Raw genomic sequence first — 17474 nt, forward strand, 5'->3', positions numbered from 1 at the left:
TCCTGCAATCCTCGCTTTTGTGCTCTTTTCCAGCTGTCGGTCGGTGTTATTTTGCATCTATATACACCCTTGTTCCATGATTTAAATCGCTCATACTTGATGCTCCGCCAGGCTGTCCGAGGAGCTCGTTGGTATCAGCATGTGGCCCGCGGAAGCCCGTTCTTCCCGCGAGCATTCGCCGCTGTAGCGCCACGCTCCATACACTATGGCGGTCCCAAAGACAAGGTCAACTTCTACGAGCAGGATACTCGTAAGAGCAAGATAAGGCGGAAGGTCGACCCAGAAGCAGAGGGGCGCGCCGAGCAGGAAGACGCCGAGAAGGAACTCGCCCGCCTGACCCAAGAGCTAGAAGAGCTGAAGGAAGGCCCGTTCGGCCCCAACAGCCAGTTCATTCGAGAACTACCCGAGGCGGACAGGGCTATTGCACTCGAAGCACTCCGGAAATATGAGGAGGACGAGGCGGCCGGGACGGTCGATGTCAGCCTTAAGGATCTCTACGAGAAGGAGCTCGACGGTCTCTTGAAGAACGAATTTGAAAGCCTGGTCAAGGAAGAGGAGAACTGGCAGTCTGACGAGGAGGATGACTCACGTACACTGGTTGTGCGCCGCCCTTACGAAGTGGAATTGGAGGACTCAGACCTGCAGCCATATGCCGACAAGTTGAACAAATGCCTTCGACGGATCGCGAGTGGCGACTCTAGCCTGCGCTGGGAACAGGAATTGTGGAGGTGGTATCGGCGATGCAAACAGGTCGTCCCAGGATTTGTGGAGTCCTTGTCGGAGGAGACGCTGACTCTCCTGTGGGATACTCTGGCCTCGAAGAAGTCCGCCAAACCCCAGGAAACCGCACGGGTACGCACCCTGGCTGAAGACTCGCTATCAGCTGGCCTCACCCTTTCCACGCCTCGTATTCTTTCGTACATTGAAACACTTCATGAATGCGGGGATACTCAAGTGGCATTGGAGAAATGGGAAGCATACCAGGCCGAGCTCAGCCAAAGGAAAGAGGACCTGGAAGCATACTGGAAATTAGGCGTCCAGCTGTTCGCAGCTGAAGACGACCCTCAGCGAGCACAAGATATTGCGCTGGCCTTCTTAGCCAACGATAAGTCACGGCAACCACGCATTCTGATCCCTGTCATCACGGCCTGGGGCAAACGGTCCGGGAAGGAAGCAGAAGTCAAGGCGTGGGCGATGTATCTGCAGCTCAAGGCATTCCTGGACCGGAAGATGACGATGGACGACTACGATCAAGTCAGCATTGGCTTGCTCAAAGCCGGCCGACCGAGCCTTGCCATAGCCGTTTTCAAAGACATGATGGTCACCAACAGCGATCCCCGACACGACTCAACTTCTCTCTACAAAGCCGCCGTCGGCTTGGCAGGCAACCTGCAAGCGTCCAGTATCTCCGAACAAGACGTGAACAAGGTCTCGCTCTCTACCCTGACTGTCCTGCCGCGGAAGTTCCAGAATCGCTTCTTCTACGCCAGCTGGATGAAGAAACTAATCGGCATGGGCGAGGTCGACTCCGCCGCCATGGTTATCGAGCTGATGTACGAACGTGGCGTCAAGCCAGATGCAAAGCACCTCAACGGAGTCATTGCCGCCTGGCTGCGCGACGGCAGCAGCACCTCGCGAGAGAAAGCCGAACGCCTCGGATGGGCCATGGTCCAGCAGCGTATTGACCAAGTCTGGGCGCGCACCACCACCGAGAAGGCTCCCCAACTCGACGTGAACCAGGAGAGCACAGAGGGCGTCCGACTGCCCGAATTCATGAAACGGCCCATGCCAGCCGCCACCATCGAGACCTTCTCCATCCTCCTCCTCCACTACACGCGGCGCAGCGACGACGACATGATCAAATACCTCGTCAAATGCCTCGGCGACGGCCGCATCCACCCGAACTCCTACTTCATGAACCACCTGCTCTACGCCGAGCTTCGCAAACAAGACATCGGCTCCCTCTGGACCAAATACCAATCCCTGTCCGCCATCACCCAACCCGACCTCGAAACGTACGCCTGCCTCTGGGACTGCGGCAAGCTACAATACGACCGCGGCCGAACCGCCTACGTAACCGACTTCCCATCCGCGCGCCACCTCTTCTCCGACATGATCCGCTGGTTCACCAAGCTATCCGCGCGCGCACAAACCGCTACCCGGGGCGAATTCTCCAAGGAACTCTACGACCAAATCATCCGCTGCTTTTGTCTCTCTAAAGACCTCCCCGGCACTCTCGTCGCCCTGTGCACCATGCGCGCGTACTTTGGCTTCTTCCCCGACGACACCACAGCCCGTCTGATCGTGCTACAAGTCGCCCGGTTGGCAGGTGTGCCGGCGGAGACGCCCAAGCGCCGACTCCGTCGGCTGTCCAGCACACCAAAGAGCAAGGAGAATATCAGCCATGTTAACCGGCTCGTGGAGATCCTCAGTGATCGGAAGCTCGGGGCGCTCGCGGCCCGCGGTCTTGAATTTAGTGATCTCGAGCAGCAGGAGCGCGAGCAGTATCAGTTGGAGGTTATGACGGAGCTGTTGCGCGTGGTGATGGGCCGGCGGGCGGCTGGAGGGGAGGGTCATGGTGCGGTGGAGGAGGAGATTGCTAAGGTGGCGGAGGAGATGGGGGTGACGGGGGTGGATTTGGGGGTATCGTTGGGGGATGATTTGTTGTTATAGTGGGGGTCTATGAGCATGGTTGGCGTTTGGTTATATCTTTCTACTTCTTGCCCGTTGGTGTGAGTGTATATAAAAAATGGTGATTCTGGGGGTATACATGTAATATATTATATCATGATGATAGAATCGGATGTCCTCTCTTCAACTAGTAGCTCGTTATTTTCACTTGTCGGTAATACCAGTAGGATTTACCAACCGTCGTATTATTCTTAACCAAGTACTGCCAGCTTCAGTATGCAATGGTCTGGAACTGACCAGGATACAACACCAGTAGTAACAATAGTATCCCACCTGAATTGCACACTACATACACTCGGTACTCAACAGCTACAGCCACTCAATCTGATATCATCAACGACGAAAATAGAGAAGGATATATATTGATCATAATACACCGAGCCCATATAACTTAACGTAAACCCAGCAAAATGAGTCAAATCTATTTCTTCCCCTTCTTCTCAGCACTCTGCTCATCCGCCTCCACCAACACCGCATCATCATCACTCCCCGCCACCGAAGGCGGCGCACCAGACGACTCGGGCGTCTTGGTAGCAGGCGTAGGAACACCAGATCCTTCCTCACTAGTAGTCGTCGACGCGGCCGCCGGAGCAGCAGCAGCCTTCTTCTCACCCGCCTCCACCTCCTCCTTCTTCTCCGCCTCCACATCCAACTCCTTCATGTACCCCTCCTTCCTCTTCTCCCACCACTGCTTCTCCTCCTCCAACTTAGCCTGCTGCTTCTCCATCCGTTCACGGAAAATAGCATTGTTCAGCATTTCATTAGCGGATTGGAAGATCGTTTGGCCCCAGCCGGGGACGTAGGCGTTTGCCTGTTCATTTCATATGAATTAGCAATCATCCCCCAACCAACCCAAAGGGAAGGGGTATTACCTCAGCAACAACATCCCTAACCTCATCCTCCATTTCTTTCTCGGCACGCAGAAACCTCTGCCACAGATCATCCCCGACACTACCGCGCTGGAGGAGCATTGCGAGGGCGCCCTTCTGCGTGCGCAGGGCCATGACGCGTTTAATGTCTTCGATGGCGCGACGCAGGAGAGCGGATTTCAGGACGCTGTCGGGCACGGAGGAGGGCGGTTTCTTGCCGGTGCCTTTGTTGTCATTGCTGGCGGATGGGTCGAGGTGTAGGAGGGAGAAGTAGATGTCGCGTTGCGTGTGTGGGGGGAACCAGGGTTCCAGGGAGAGGGACTTGCCTGTTTTTTTGGGGGGGAGGGTTTGGTTAGCTGGGATGGTTTGGGGGGGGAGGAAGAAGGGGGAAGAAGGAAAGGACGTACGGGCTTTGCGCTTGCGGTAGAGGGAGGAGAAGGTTGCGAGGGAGCCGAGGAGGACGCCGAGGTAGGCGAAGGGGACGGCGAGGGTGAGCCAGTTGACCATTTTGGTTTTGTTATGCTTCTATCTGGCTGTGATGTGTATGTGTGTGTCTGGTAGAGGGTGATGTTGTGAGTGTAGGTTGGGCGGGTGATGTTGGGTCGGTGATGGTGTTTGTTAGACAGAGGTCATAGTAGAGACAGAAGTATTGGTGCTTTGCTCGCGATAGATGCAATGAACGAATGGACTTGCAGTTGTCAATTAATTGCCTGCAAGGATCAACCCAGCCGGGGGTGAAGGTGAAAATGGGGTGAAGGTGAAAATGGGGTGAAGGTGAAAATGGGGTGAAGGTGAAAATGGGGTGAAGGTGAAAATGGGGTGAAGGTGGTGGTTGTGGTGGGCGGAAGATTGCGGCGGAGCAGCGGAGATGAAGGACGAAAGCGAGGATCGACGAAAGGCCAGCCTGGTGTCTTGGCCCCGTCACATGCCACCGCCCTACATTTGCAGCCCTGAATTTGAGAACCAAAGTGGTCCTACCAGAATTACAGTAAAATTATAAATATAACCATCGTAGATGTATTCTCCAGTCTATCTACAAGAATACAGCCTTTTCCAGCTAATTCAACACATCGGCAACAATATGCTGCACGCCCAAATACATGCAAGATCCAAACACATGACCGCCCATAAATCAGTACCAGTAGCAAGAATGGGGAACGCAGAGCAAGCAATACAAACAAAATCAAGACAGGCAGGTATAAACATACGATACAATCCATGTCGCTTCAAAGAGGTATAAAGGTAAAAGGGGGTATGGTGGTATCCCACAAAGCAATCACACATGAAAACGCTGTTCCTCCTTCTACAGCGGATACAGCTGCTCCTTCGTCTTCTGACTGATCGGCCCAATCTCCTGCATTGCCTGCATGTCCTCCAGCACTTCGTTGAACGTGTCCTGGATCCCCGCTGCCACCTTGCTCCGGTTCCACTCTCCCCGCGTCTGCCACAGGTAGTCCATCAGGTTCGTGTTGATCTGCTCGAGCTGCTCCACACTGCAGCCGCTCGTCCGCTGCGTCAGCTGGTCGTGCAGCTTCTGCACGTATTCCAGATCCAGCGTTATTTTCGGCGACAGGTCCTCGTTATTCAGCAGCGACTGCATTCCCGCCGGCACATGCGCAGCTGGCTTGGTCGGGTGGTCGAACAGGGGCACCGGCGGCTGAGCCCGTGGTTGCGAGTGCGCCGGGCCATTTTCCAGCGGCGCCAGGTCGGCAGCCGGTCGGGGCGACGGCTGGCTGCTGTCTCCCTGTTGTGTGTCTGGAAGATGTTCCTCCTGCGATACCCGGTCCGGGTACTGCGTGAGGTCGGGGAAGTCGTGTCGCATCCCTTGAGTGGCCACCGGACTCTGCGTGTATGGGTTCGGCACCGAGGACTGCTCAGACGACTTCTTGTCCGACGTCGTCTGCGTCGTCGACGCTTCGTTAGCGTACTCGTGAGGCTGAGATCCGGGCGCCATGGGCGTCATGGGGCCCTTCTGCGAGAAGCTTGAAATTCCCGACTCACGCCGCACCTGCTGCGACGGTGCTGTGTGCGAATAAGGAGGTTTGGGCTGCGCCGACGGACCAAACGAGCTCGTCTGCGTTTCCTTTTCGGCAGAGTGATCCGAGTTGGTCATGTAGGTATCGCCATCACCATCCGGGCGGTCCTCGTGCGAGCCATTGCTGGTGAGCGCATGCGTACTGAGGTCGTTGAGGTCCGATCCGCCCCCGGTATGGTAGCCATTGGTGATGAAGCTCACTGTCGATCGACGGGTAGGGGTCACCGGTCGGCCCGTCTCTTTCGGACCAAGATCCGGGAACGTCTCGCCCAGGACCACCGGACCGCTGGATGGGCCCGATTCGGTGTTGCCGTGCGGGACTCGGTTTGCCGCCGCGCGACCGATCAGGCCTGCCTCCTCTTCTTCCGCCGCCTTGCGCGCCTTTTCGATGGCGATTTTCTCTCTCTCCAGCTCTCGCAGGTAGACCCCTTCGCATTCCGTCACCAGCGCAGGTTCAGTCTGCTCGATGGTAGCAATATCCACCTCCACATTGGACAGCAGTTCATTGGCGCGCAGCAGCCTTTCCTGTTCCCCAAGCTGCCGAGCGTCCTTGGCAAGCCTCTTAATATCCGCCAAGAAGTCCTTGGGCCGCTTGTAGTACCCATTGGAGAGCCGCTTCTCGATGGTGACAATCTCAAGGTTGTAGAAGAACTTGCCCGATACGGCCTCGCGCAACCCAGGAACCCCATTCTTATCGAAAGCCTTCTCAAACGGCCGGAAGGTGGTACGCTGTTCAATCGGTAGATCACTGGTCACAATGTTCGGGTCTTCCTCCTCCCAAAGGTAGCGAATCTGAGATTCGTCGATCACGCCCGTGCGGAAGCGCTTGTATTTCTTGATCTGGTCCATGATAGGCTGGATGCGGATCTTGAGAAGGTTGAGAGTCTGGTGATCTTTCTTTTTCTGCGCCTTCAGCTGCTCCTTGGAGAGGGGCGTTGTCGGCTTAGGGGGTGGCGGGGGCGCAACTTCTAGCGTCTCTAGCTCCCTCTTCTTCCGGTTCTCCGGGTCGGGCAAGTGTGCAGGCGATGTTTTGATGTAGTCTATCACTTTAGTGAAATACTCGTAGCGTGCCTCGCTACCTGGCGCTCTGAGGTCGTAGAAGTTCTTCTTCGAATACCCAAACAGGTTTCGCAGCACACCGTTGTCCATGTCCTCACCAGCTGACTCCTGCACGCCTAGTAGCAGCACAGGATCCGTCGGAGGAACTGACCGCAGTAGACCCAGGAACGTAGACATCACGGCCGGGCCCACGGTTTCAGTCCAAGCCTGGATATTCGGGATGTAGATCACACTCGGCTTGTGCCTTTTAACTTCGGCAAAAAGCTGGATGACGGCGGCCTCGGGTGACCGAGTTGAATCGCTAAGCAGGGTAGGGAGATCAAACGCCTGAACATGGAGTCCCTCGAAATGGTGCAAAAGGGCGCCAGCCAGATACTGCTGACCCATTCCTAGCGGTCCGCGGAGCAGCATGCGAGGACGGAACACTCGGGACCGATCGAACTCCTGCTGCATTTGTTCGCGCTGAAAGCTTCCTGATCCTTCCGGTTCCTCAAACTGCGCCTCTTCCAGCGCTGTAAGCCTCTTTCGCTGCGGCAATATCAAAGACAGCAAACTCTTAATCTCCGTGAGAGGCGTGCGCAGCAAAGGCTCGACCGAGGTGGGCAGGGCCGAGGCACCCGATGAGGTTGAACGCTCCGACGACGGGACCATCTTTTTAATCGCCAACATGAAATCCTTGGGGGTCACTTCAATGGTCTTAGGGTCGATGAGTAGCTTCTGATTAGACTTGTAGATCTGGGGGTATCGTCGTTGTACTGCATTAAGGGCTGCTTCGGTGCAGAGAGCACGAAGATCGGCACCTCCGTAGCCCTTGGTGATCTCCGCCAGCTCATCCTTGATGGGCCCAGGCAGCGGTGGATCCCAGCCCTTGGTGTGAATATCCAGGATTGCACGTCGGCCATCCTTGTTGGGCAGGGGAAAGTAAAATTCGCGGTCGAAACGACCAGGGCGCCGAAGAGCTGGGTCAATCGAGTCGGGACGGTTCGTGGCACCGATGACGATGACTTGTCCACGTCCATCCATACCATCCATCAACGCCAGCAGAGTAGATACAATCGAGGCATGGATTTGTTCCTGCTTGCTTGACCGTACAGGTGCCAGTCCTAGAAGCAAGGTCAGCTTCCAATAAATTCCCCGACCAAAAAAAAAAAGACATCACTTACCATCGATTTCATCGAAGAAGATAATGCTAGGCTGTGTCTTTCGAGCCTCTTCGAAGAGCAACCGAAGTTGCCGCTCCGCCTCACCCACCCATTTACTCAAAGCATCGGCACCCTTGCGCATGTAGAAGGTCACTTTGCGGCCAGTCGAGCTAACACTGTTCGCCAGTGCTCGGGCGAGCAGCGTCTTACCGGTTCCAGGAGGTCCATGGAAAAGCACTCCTCGCGGAGGCACGATGTGGAAGCGTTGGAAGATTTCCGGGTATAGCAGCGGTAGCGACACCATCTCCTTCAACTGGTCGATGTGCCCCTGTAGGCCGCCAACACTGTCGAAGTTGACGCTCATGTCCACACCCAACGGGTCAGCATCAGCCAGTGTCTGCTTGTCTTTGATTTTGCCAAGATTTGCAGGCGTCCCGGCGTGGCCCTGGGCTGCATCGGCGCTGTGAGTCTGCGTACCCAGGAGGCCAGCACCAAGCTGCGCAGGGCCCGAGATGGAACCGCCTGCACCGCCCTTGGGATGCTGCATAACCTCGTCGTCACTGCTATCGCTATCTACCCCACCCGTAGCAGCCGGGGCGCCTGGCGGGCCCAAGATGGCAGACGGCCCGCCGCCTCCGAACGGCCCATAGGTAGGAAACAGGGTGCGCTGCCAACTGTTGCCGCCGCCTCCCCGACCACGGCGTGAAGGTGATTCATTGACTTCGTTCTCGGCCTCCTCAATGGGTAGAATCAGATCAGGCCGGATGATACGGTAGTCAACATCCTTGCGACTGCGGCGAGGCTTCTCGTAGACGATCTCCGGTTGTACTCGGCGACGAGGACGCCCGCCGCGAAGATCCTCCAACTCCTCTGCGAGCTCCTCCGCGATATCAGCACCCGCTTCGGACTGTCCCCGGGATCGGGATGCCCGCTTGCGGAGACCCGGGCGACGGCCGGCGGCGCTATCCTCATCCTCGTCATGGGCCTGGCTTCCCTTGCGTGGTGAAGCTTGCGACTTCCCAGACTGTGAGATCTCGTCGTCATCATTGGACTCTTCTTCCTCGGGTTCGAAATCACTCTCTTCGTCATCTTGGCGTTTGCGTTGTGAACTCTTCGGCTTCTTTCGACTAGAACGGCGCGGGTGGGCAGCCTCGTCTTCTTCAGGCTGTTCGGCTTCGTCGTCTTCCTGCTGGCTCCTGTTGGGTCGATTCCTCCTTCGCGTTGTCGGGCCCTCATCCTCATCGTCGTCCTCATCGTCGCCGCCACCCTCCTTTGCGTCGCCATTTTCTGACTCCGGAACAAACCCTTCATCATCTGCTGTGGTTGTCTCTTGTCCCTCGCCGGCTGCAGGCGGCATGCCGTCCTCGAAGCTGATCTGAACATCACTCTCCATGATTTCGAGCTGAGAGCCTTTGACCTCCATGGTTGTCTCATCGACCATCTCTTCCTCTTCCTGCTTGGGCTGCAACTCCTCCTCCTCCTCGTCCAGCACCGGGGCCCGCTTCGAGCCACGGGATCCCCGGCGCCGCTCCAGCTCAGGGCTCCGTGTGGTTCCTCGTTCAACCGTCTCCATATGTCGACCGGATGTCGTTAGGGCGTGGAAATCCTCCGACGGATCCCGCGTGCGCCGAGTCACCCGGCGGGGGCCCTGGAAGTTCTGTTTCAAGGCATCGCCGACCTTGAGGGTGACCACCGTGCTCTTGCGTTTCTGGGGCGAGGGCTGAGGACGTTCATCATCGTCCGTATCGTCGTCTTCGATGCTGCTGGATTCGGGTTCGTTGTAGAGGGGACGGTTCGTAGCGGCCCGGCGAGCGACTAAACCGCGAGCGTTGCGTTGAGCGTTGATGTCGTCGTCCTCTTCCTCGGACTCGGCGAATGAAAGGTCCTCAGCCTCGTCGAAGATCTCGTCATCAGAGATGATGTCGTCGTCGGAACCGCGACGAGCCCTTTTCTTGGCGGGCTTGGACTTCTTCTTGGATTTGGTTCGAGAGGCGGAGCGTCGGGATGAGCGCACGGGATGATCGCTGTAGTCGTCATCGTCCGAGTCGGACTTGTTGGCCAACTCCTCGATGGAGCGCTTAGCACGAGGCATGATGCCGCGCCAGACAGGGGATCTTTTGCGAATGGCCATGTTAGTATGGTGAAACAAGGCAGGAAAGTGATGGATTAGCGAGCAGATGATGGGAATCACTGTAGAGAGTAGAGAAAAAGGATACAGGAAGCACAAGGGCGATAGAGTGTGGAGTTGAAGCCAAAGACGGGGAAGATGTCCCGCCGCGGCGATTAACCAGCGGAGAGGAATGACAGTGGCACTTACAGAGGCCAATGTGATTAGAGAGTGAATGGGAGAATGAAAAGGCCCGTTGTAAACCGACAGGAAGGGCCGGTAGAACAGGAAGCGAAACCCAAATACACTCACTCGGACAAACACACACACGGAGCGAGCGATAGAGAGGTCTCACACTCAACGAGCGACGATGATGATAGATTCTCAGGCAAACCCACAATGGAAGCAGGTTTCAACGGCCATCAATCATAGATGAAGAGGGAGGGGAAGCAGAAGCCTTGAATAATACAACACGAGGAGGGGGGAGAGGGAGTGCGAGGGAAGGGAAAAAAAAAAAAAAAGACGACGGCGACGGCGAAGCGCAATGCGCCAGAGCAAGAGGAGAGAATGGCAGGGAAATGAAATGAACGGAGCGAGGCTCACGGACTGACCAACCGGAAGGGACGCGTCGCATGCAAGCTGCTCAGCACAGGGGGAGGGGAGGGGATTGGATCTCCGATGGAGGGAAAGGAAAAAAAGAAGACAAAAGAATGAATGAAGAAAAAAAAAAAGAATCTCGGAAGAGGCCAAAGTGATAGATAAATCAACCTTGAAAGAAGTCGATGGGATAGATCGAGAGACCGAGATGCTCACAGCAACAAGCAGCAAGAGAGACACAAGAGAAGCAGCAGCTGAACTGCGCGGGCCATTCAGTCCCGGGACCTGGCCTCAGGCCATCAACCCGACCATTGCCCAAAGCAGTCTAGCGTAGCCGCCAATCCATGAAAAAACCAACCGTGTGTCCCAATCCACTATCAGCCCTTTCCATTCTATCTTCGCTATTCTCATGTTCCCCCCCGTTCCTTTCATAACACATTCAACCCATACCCCAGAACACAACTCTCCCTTTCCAACTCTACATAGACTTAATATACACCAGAACCCCCAAATATCTACTTCAATATAACAATATATCTCACATCATCCCCAATCATAATCCACTAAAAAAAACCTAAATATTCTCTCCAAAAAAATCCATAAACAAAATAGTAGATCTGAACCACATCTCAGCCCCATATGTGCCTAGATAGTCCAAAAATAAAAATAGTAGCCACGATTTCCCCACGAAGCTTATCGCCCTTAAACTCCTTTGCCCCTCCCCGCGTGTTCTCGACTTTCGCCTCTCGCTTGATATCATGTGACTACCTGACCGAAAACATTGCTGAGTCAGCGCGGTCTGTTCTCCCGCCGGCAACTTTCACTCTACGGAGATTACATTTATCTACATAAATATAACGTCTACACTGCTTCATTATACCATTACTATAACCAAGATACCCATAACTTGTATATTGAAAATCAAAATAATTGGGATAATCATGCTCTCCCGCCACTTCACCCCCCTCCTCCGCTCCAAGATCCCCCTCACTCAGCGGGCCTCCCTGTCCACCTCCACTGCCAGATGGAGTCAGGACTCATCATCCAGTGCTTATAGAGAAGGCGTAAGTGCATCCAGCTATCTGTCTACCTATCGAGATATCAATTATTCAGCTTAATTCAATGTTAATATATCAAACAGATGGCCCGCTACAAACTTTTCGTGAGTCCCTTTGCCAAGGTCTTCCTCGGTGCCATCTTCACCTATCAGGTTATCCACTGGACGTGGTTGAAGTTGGAGATGGATGAGTCCAAGGCAGACAAGAACAGTAAGTTTCCCTACTCTCATCTTGACTCTTTATGTTGTGAGAAAGGAAAAGAGAGAATGTATGGCTGATCAAATGGTGCAGAGGAGGTAGAGGCGCTGGAGAAGAAGGCTAAGGAATTGACTGGCGCGCAAAAATGATCAGTCCATTTCAATCCTTGGTTCAGTTGGTTTACTAGTATATACCCCTTATATTATATATTCATGTCTATGTGGAAAGTGCGTAGGCGGTGGTAGTAGTAGTAGTAAGTTTGATATTTTGCATGCGTATCTTCGTTATGTGTGTGTGTGTGTGTATCCTAACGCTATGAAAAAAAAACAAATGATGTGACTGGACGTGTCTAAAGTTACATGCCACCTTTCTCTGTCATGAACATCCTCTAACCATACTACCCCTCACCACACGGGCCTGCCTATAGCACTGCTTGATCCGTGCCAAGTCATTGCATCCCTTCGTGCGAAGCTAGGCCAACACAGTAAGCCGAGCTGCCTTCGTGAGGCAACCGACTCGGCTGCATGGTGTCGTCCCCACGATAGAACGATCCCCATGTGGAATCGAGTCTCGACCGTTTGTCCAGACCCGCCATCCGTGCGGTATCTCTATGAGGGTTGGTGGGGGACTGCAGTGCCGGAAATTTCCGCTTCCGCAGATTGGACGATTGAGGGAAAGAATTAGATTGATTGTGGTGTAGCGAGTCGGCCGCGGGCGTCGGTTCCTCGTCGATCACCATCAAGTCATCCTGCAGTGGCTCATGCTCGGCGGCACATTCGCTGCTCACGGATTCGTCATCGCTAATTTCATCCAAGGCCGGCTCACTCTCATACCCATCGCCGTCGGCCCGTTGCTTCTTGATTTCTTCCCGCTCTTGACTCTTGGTCAGATGTCCAGAGGGGAGGAGCCAGTCTTCCACGCGCTCGCCTTTCTTGAAATGTTCGACATCGATATGGTTATATCGTTCGTTCCAGGCGCCCACTCCTTGTGTCTTCAGGGGGAGAAGGACCCGACAGAACCCGCACCAGTAGTGCGAGGGTCGCGGATCACCATCGCGGTTGATCCGATTATTGCATAGAGACGCCCGAACCTCTTCGTCATCGGTCTCATGATGCTTCTTCAGGTGCTGGACGTATATCTCCTGGCGGTAGAATAGGCGCGCACACGGGAGACCCTCTTGCGTGGCATCAGGCAAGGTGCACCGCCAACACTGCGCGTGGAAATGCTGGGAATTCTCGTGCCGCTTCCAATCGGCCTTACTACCGAAGGTTTTGTTGCACTTGGAAAAGGTGCACCCATATGGCCGTTCGTGGCGCTTCTTATGCTTCCTTTCAAAACCACCCCAGTCAGCAAAAGTCTCGGCGGATATCAAAGGAAACCAAAGCCCACTTACTTCATTTCACATCGCAGGCGCGTCCGCTTCGTGCAAAATTCACATTGAATCCAACCCTTCTTCTCCCGGTCTTCATCCAGAGTGGCTTGCGAAGGGGTGTGGCTGGAGCCAGACGGTCCAGAAAGACGATCGAGGGCGGCGGACAAGATCCTCTGTAGCATATCGCGCTTCCGATCCGACAGCTCCACATTCTGGTCGATGATCTCGTCTCCTGACTCGGATTGTTGGCTCCGTCTTCGCTCGTTGGTGTTCATGGCCTTTGTCATCGCATTGATCATGTTGACCGCAGCTTCATTGACCATGTCATCCATCTTTCCGTTTCTGGCGGGGTCAAATTGGGCGGGCAGGGGGACCTTTTGGTCCAACGAAGAGTCCAGGTTGAGAGCTCTCAGAGCGGGCAGCTCGCTAGGGAGTGGCTTTGCAAGCGGCGGTTGCACCGATGCAGCGTCAGCGCTCCGGTCGTTGTACTCTTCATTCATTCGCAGGACGGTATCTGGTGTAAGGGTTTCAGGCGACGGAAACCCTCTATCGACGCTAACTGGTGAGACTGAAGAGCCTTGACATGTATCTTTCGTAATCCCCTCGGACTGAGAGACGGGCTCGGCCTGTAGGGCTGGCGCTTCTTCCGGCATCGAATCAATGAAAGAGGACCCCAACTCCTGTGGCTTCACGCAGGTTTCATACCACTCATGCGACCTGAATGATACACGTTAAATAACTTCATCTTGCAACTGATGCGCAGAGTAGTCATGAGACGTACCTTCGTAGCAGCTCATCGACATCTTCGTCACTGTGCATACGAGCAAGATGCTGACGAAAGTTGTCCAATCGGGGCCATTTCTTATTCCGGCGCGGGCAGTTATGTCCGAAGCACATATAAAGGACTTTTGGTCCTCGCTCCGGCTCCTGCTTGTGAACACACTTCTTGTGACGAGCAAGGTCGTTGATGGTACCGAACCCCTCTTTGCGGGTGCAGTTCGGCTCGTCGCATTTGAAGAGTTTCTTGTGCCTAGCTTCGTGTTTCCTGTGACAGTCAGCTTCGTAGGCCTTTTTTTTTTTTTTTTTTTTAATCGATCCAAGCACCCCAGGGGACGCACCTCTTGTCAGAAGGACACTTGCCAGTCCATTGGCAACCGGGATAGTCGCACTTGATCACGTCCTGGCACAACAAGGACGGAGAGTCCATTCGGTCCAATGCATCCATGGTGTCACCATATGGGGCGGTGTTGAGGTCGAGTGCAGACACTCTGTCATCCTGCTCATGGTCGAGAGGTGCCAGGAATGGACTACAGGCTGACTCGAGGGCATATGATGCAGCCACAGAGCGTGTAGTGCAGCCCTGCGTACTATATCCGGAGTCGGAGAGATGGATACCGGTATACTGACTGCCAGCCTCGGAAGGCGTACTGTGATGTCCACTTGACGACCGGCGATCGAGGCCGTAGACTTGGTGCGAACGCGGGACGACGAACGCAGCGGGATAGATGGGCCCACCCGTCACTTGGAGCGGGTTCCACGCCTCTTGATCGTTTCTCCATCGTGTCAGCGGAGGATAGGCGGACGCATCGAACAGCTGGGGGAGGGGCGAGGAGGTTTGTTTGTGATACAGTGGCCATGGCTGAAGAATGGATGGATGACTGGGATGAGGAATGGCTGGCTCAGATGCGAATTGGAAGCCCAAGAATGACGCGGGATCTCCCAGCGTCAGGTCGGACGGTGACAGTCCGTCTGATGAAAGGTCGACCTGCGAAGCACCGGACGGAGGCACTGCCCGAGTGCCCATGATGCCTTGGAGGATATCACTGGAATTGTCCCAGGGCTTGCTGGGATCGGATGTCTGTGTCACCAAGAGTCAGCTCTGGCCCATCTCTTTGGCCGGTGCCGGGCCTGCACAGATATATCCCGCGCGCCGGTGCATGACCGAATCCTCAGAAAAAGAGTTTGCAACATACACTCATGATGTGTGTGATAGTGATAGGATAGAGCAGATCCTACAAGAGCGAGTTTCACCCGCTTTCTCGGTGTGTTATTGGGGAGTAGGAAGATAGCCTCTGGCGAGACGGGAGGAGAGGGCGGACACTGAGAGGTTTATCATATAGCAAGAGGGGACGTAACCCGTCGTGAGGGAACCGATCGGGTTCTAAACCGAGACGGTGATGATGAGCCACAATGCTCCTATCCTAGGATGATCAGTTCCTTTTTCCCTTTTCGGGGTGGAATCGTTGGGTTTAGGAGATTGTCGAGCACCGGGTAGTCTACCAGCTGAGAAGAAGGAAATGATAGAGAGCCGGTAGATCGGCCGCGTATCACTAGAAGAAATAATATATTGGGAGAGAAGAGGAGGAGGGAGAAGGAGGAGGGGAGAATCAGCCGTGGTCGGCGACCAGAAGAATACCTGGGCTAAACGAAAGCAGGAAATGAAAGGAGGGAGGAGAAAGTTGAAAATCAGCCGAAAGAGCGACCGATGAACCGGAGAAAAAGAAAAGGGAGGAAAAGACGAGCAGAAGAGGAGAAGGGAAAAAAGCAAAAGAACGAAAGAGGGGGAACGATAGGAAGACCGACTCGAACTAAGCATGCAAGAGGACGAGCAGCAGCAGCAGCAGCAGCAACAACAAGCAGTAAGCGAATACTACTAGTTAGTTGGATGGGAACAATGGCAAAGTGGATGATGGAAAATACGGAGTCCGAGAGGAGGAAAAAGGAAAAAGAAATGCAAGAGTAAAAGAAAATTAAAAAAAGAAAATTAATTAAATCAGGAATAAATAAATATACTAAATAATTAAAACATCTTAAAAAAAATAAATAAATAAAAAACCGACAGAGAACAGACGACAGGCCCGAAAAAGCAACCCTGGAGAGAGAGAAAAAGAGAGAGAGAGAGAGAGAGGATCGACCGAGGATCTCCATTACAATCCCTCAAATGCCTTTTTCCCCCCACGCGATAACGTGTCGAGGTGAGGGACTCAGGGATTGAGCCAACAATCCAGAAAAAAAGAGGCATCCCAGGGCCCATCAGACACACTCTGACAGGACGAGCTAATCGAAGCGGATGGTCATGGCATGTCCCACGTCAAGGTCTCCGCAAGCTGGCCTGCTGGAGAGGAGGCCAGAAGGAATGCCACGCCGATCATCTTAGTTAATGCTCACTCATCCACTGACTGGGTCCTGCTGCAGGTCTTTTGCTAGCACCTTCATTGCGCTTCCCCGATCGATCGAGCCAGCAGACGGACCGGAGAGGAGGAGTGTGCGGTGACAGCTTGAGACTGACTGACTGACTCTACACAGTACTTAGTCGTACACTATAACGAAGCTGGGGGAGGAAGAAGAAGAAGCTGCTGCTGCTGCTGGATGGAGACAGGAGCCGGTCTAGAGAGGCCGATGGACTCCATCTGTTAAGCATCCAAGCTAGTTCCAGGCGGACCTGTCAGAGCCAGTAAGCCCGACCCACGGTACAGGACTCGATAGATCCTCTTTCCGATAGGCCGGGTGGATAGTAGTTACTGGGTGGATGGATGGATGGATAGATAATTAGATAGATGAATAGATGGAGAGATCGATGGATGGAGAATGGCAAGGACCAGCTATCGTCTTCTACGTACCGTACCGACCCTCAGGATCCGATCGAGATGCGATCCCAACGGGCGACACAAGGACCCCCTCTGGACCCATGGATATGATGGTCTGACATGATGGATTGATGATAGATAGATAGTAAGAAGAAGAATAGCCCGACCGACAAGACTTCTCGCTAGTATTGGCTGTATTGACTTCGGCGCAATTATTCTCAGCCATCATCATTCCTCATCATCTTTCTCTCCCTCCCAACACCCCCTCATAGTTGGTTGTTCTGAATATCCTTTTTTTTTTCTTTCCTTCTGCCAATTTCGTATCATTCGTTTCTTCTTTTGTTCTTTCTCTTTTCTTCGGTTTTCTTTTATTCCGTGTTTATTTGCTTTTTATTATTCTTTCGCTATCGTGAGTTGTTACTTTTTCCCTTTTCAGCTCTGTTACCACCTGGCTGAAGCAGGATCATCCTTGATCTGTGCATCTCCTCGGAGCCTCTCTCTGTCTCTCGTATTCAGACAATCGAATAAATACTATCCGGCAGCAGCAGCAGTATCACTGGCAGCTCGATGGGAGGCGGGGGGGAAAGCAAAGTCAAAGACTGCCCGCATTCAGACTGTCCATTCTGCGTCCTCCCCGAGACAGGCCATACTCGGTCGAGTAATCAGTCACTTTGACTGAATTGGCGGGATAGCAGAGGGGGTAAGGGGAACGGAAGGGTAAACAAAAACATAAATAAAATAAAATAAAATAAGAAGACA

At 53.9% G+C, this 17474-nt stretch overlaps 5 protein-coding genes across 5 annotated transcripts; 2 read left to right on the forward strand and 3 right to left on the reverse strand.

Annotated features, from left to right (window-relative positions):
• The first annotated feature begins 9 nt into the window (after positions 1–9).
• On the forward strand, positions 10–2921 carry BDQ94DRAFT_183694 (pentatricopeptide repeat protein). The gene has a single exon (XM_026774475.1). The coding sequence runs from the start codon at positions 100–102 to the stop codon at positions 2671–2673; it is 2574 nt and encodes an 857-aa protein (XP_026621175.1). The 5' UTR covers positions 10–99; the 3' UTR covers positions 2674–2921.
• A 37-nt stretch (positions 2922–2958) lies between these two features.
• Positions 2959–4315, reverse strand: BDQ94DRAFT_152654 (Sec63 complex subunit SEC66). Its single transcript, XM_026768015.1, has 3 exons — positions 3968–4315; positions 3564–3886; positions 2959–3502 (listed from the first exon to the last, which is right to left on the reverse strand). Exons 1-3 carry the CDS (start codon positions 4065–4067, stop codon positions 3113–3115), a joined length of 813 nt encoding a protein of 270 aa, XP_026621176.1. The 5' UTR covers positions 4068–4315; the 3' UTR covers positions 2959–3112.
• A 255-nt stretch (positions 4316–4570) lies between these two features.
• BDQ94DRAFT_183696 (chromatin segregase YTA7) lies at positions 4571–9888 on the reverse strand (the record flags this gene model as incomplete). The annotated part of the gene is made up of 2 exons (XM_026774476.1): positions 4571–7757; positions 7818–9888. 2 exons carry the CDS (start codon positions 9886–9888, stop codon positions 4864–4866), a joined length of 4965 nt encoding a protein of 1654 aa, XP_026621177.1. The 3' UTR covers positions 4571–4863.
• Positions 9889–11337: 1449 nt separating this feature from the next.
• Positions 11338–11986, forward strand: BDQ94DRAFT_101775 (uncharacterized protein). Its single transcript, XM_026763353.1, has 3 exons — positions 11338–11564; positions 11642–11768; positions 11850–11986. Exons 1-3 carry the CDS (start codon positions 11442–11444, stop codon positions 11903–11905), a joined length of 306 nt encoding a protein of 101 aa, XP_026621178.1. The 5' UTR covers positions 11338–11441; the 3' UTR covers positions 11906–11986.
• Positions 11850–15472, reverse strand: BDQ94DRAFT_183700 (putative C2H2 finger domain protein). Its single transcript, XM_026774477.1, has 4 exons — positions 14247–15472; positions 13910–14173; positions 13150–13845; positions 11850–13084 (listed from the first exon to the last, which is right to left on the reverse strand). The coding sequence occupies exons 1-4, from the start codon at positions 14930–14932 to the stop codon at positions 12205–12207; spliced, it is 2526 nt and encodes an 841-aa protein (XP_026621179.1). The 5' UTR covers positions 14933–15472; the 3' UTR covers positions 11850–12204.
• Between the last annotated feature and the right edge of the window lie 2002 nt (positions 15473–17474).

This window comes from Aspergillus welwitschiae, assembly GCF_003344945.1.
Source record: "Aspergillus welwitschiae strain CBS 139.54b unplaced genomic scaffold BDQ94scaffold_48, whole genome shotgun sequence".
Taxonomy (NCBI): Eukaryota; Fungi; Ascomycota; class Eurotiomycetes; order Eurotiales; family Aspergillaceae; genus Aspergillus; species Aspergillus welwitschiae.

Bases quoted from the DNA above. Each gene is read 5' to 3' on its own strand.
- BDQ94DRAFT_101775 (XM_026763353.1), top strand. From the start codon at position 11,442: ATGCTCTCCCGCCACTTCACCCCCCTCCTCCGCTCCAAGATCCCCCTC. The intron at 11,565-11,641 runs GTAAGTGCATCC...TATATCAAACAG, and splicing joins CCAGTGCTTATAGAGAAGGC to ATGGCCCGCTACAAACTTTT. The intron at 11,769-11,849 runs GTAAGTTTCCCT...CAAATGGTGCAG, and splicing joins GTCCAAGGCAGACAAGAACA to AGGAGGTAGAGGCGCTGGAG.
- BDQ94DRAFT_183694 (XM_026774475.1), top strand. From the start codon at position 100: ATGCTCCGCCAGGCTGTCCGAGGAGCTCGTTGGTATCAGCATGTGGCC.
- BDQ94DRAFT_183700 (XM_026774477.1), bottom strand. From the start codon at position 14,932: ATGGGCACTCGGGCAGTGCCTCCGTCCGGTGCTTCGCAGGTCGACCTT. The intron at 14,174-14,246 runs GTGCGTCCCCTG...TGACTGTCACAG, and splicing joins AAGTGTCCTTCTGACAAGAG to GAAACACGAAGCTAGGCACA. The intron at 13,846-13,909 runs GTACGTCTCATG...TGTATCATTCAG, and splicing joins GTCGATGAGCTGCTACGAAG to GTCGCATGAGTGGTATGAAA.
- BDQ94DRAFT_152654 (XM_026768015.1), bottom strand. From the start codon at position 4,067: ATGGTCAACTGGCTCACCCTCGCCGTCCCCTTCGCCTACCTCGGCGTC. The intron at 3,887-3,967 runs GTACGTCCTTTC...CCAAAAAAACAG, and splicing joins CTACCGCAAGCGCAAAGCCC to GCAAGTCCCTCTCCCTGGAA. The intron at 3,503-3,563 runs GTAATACCCCTT...TGAAATGAACAG, and splicing joins TTAGGGATGTTGTTGCTGAG to GCAAACGCCTACGTCCCCGG.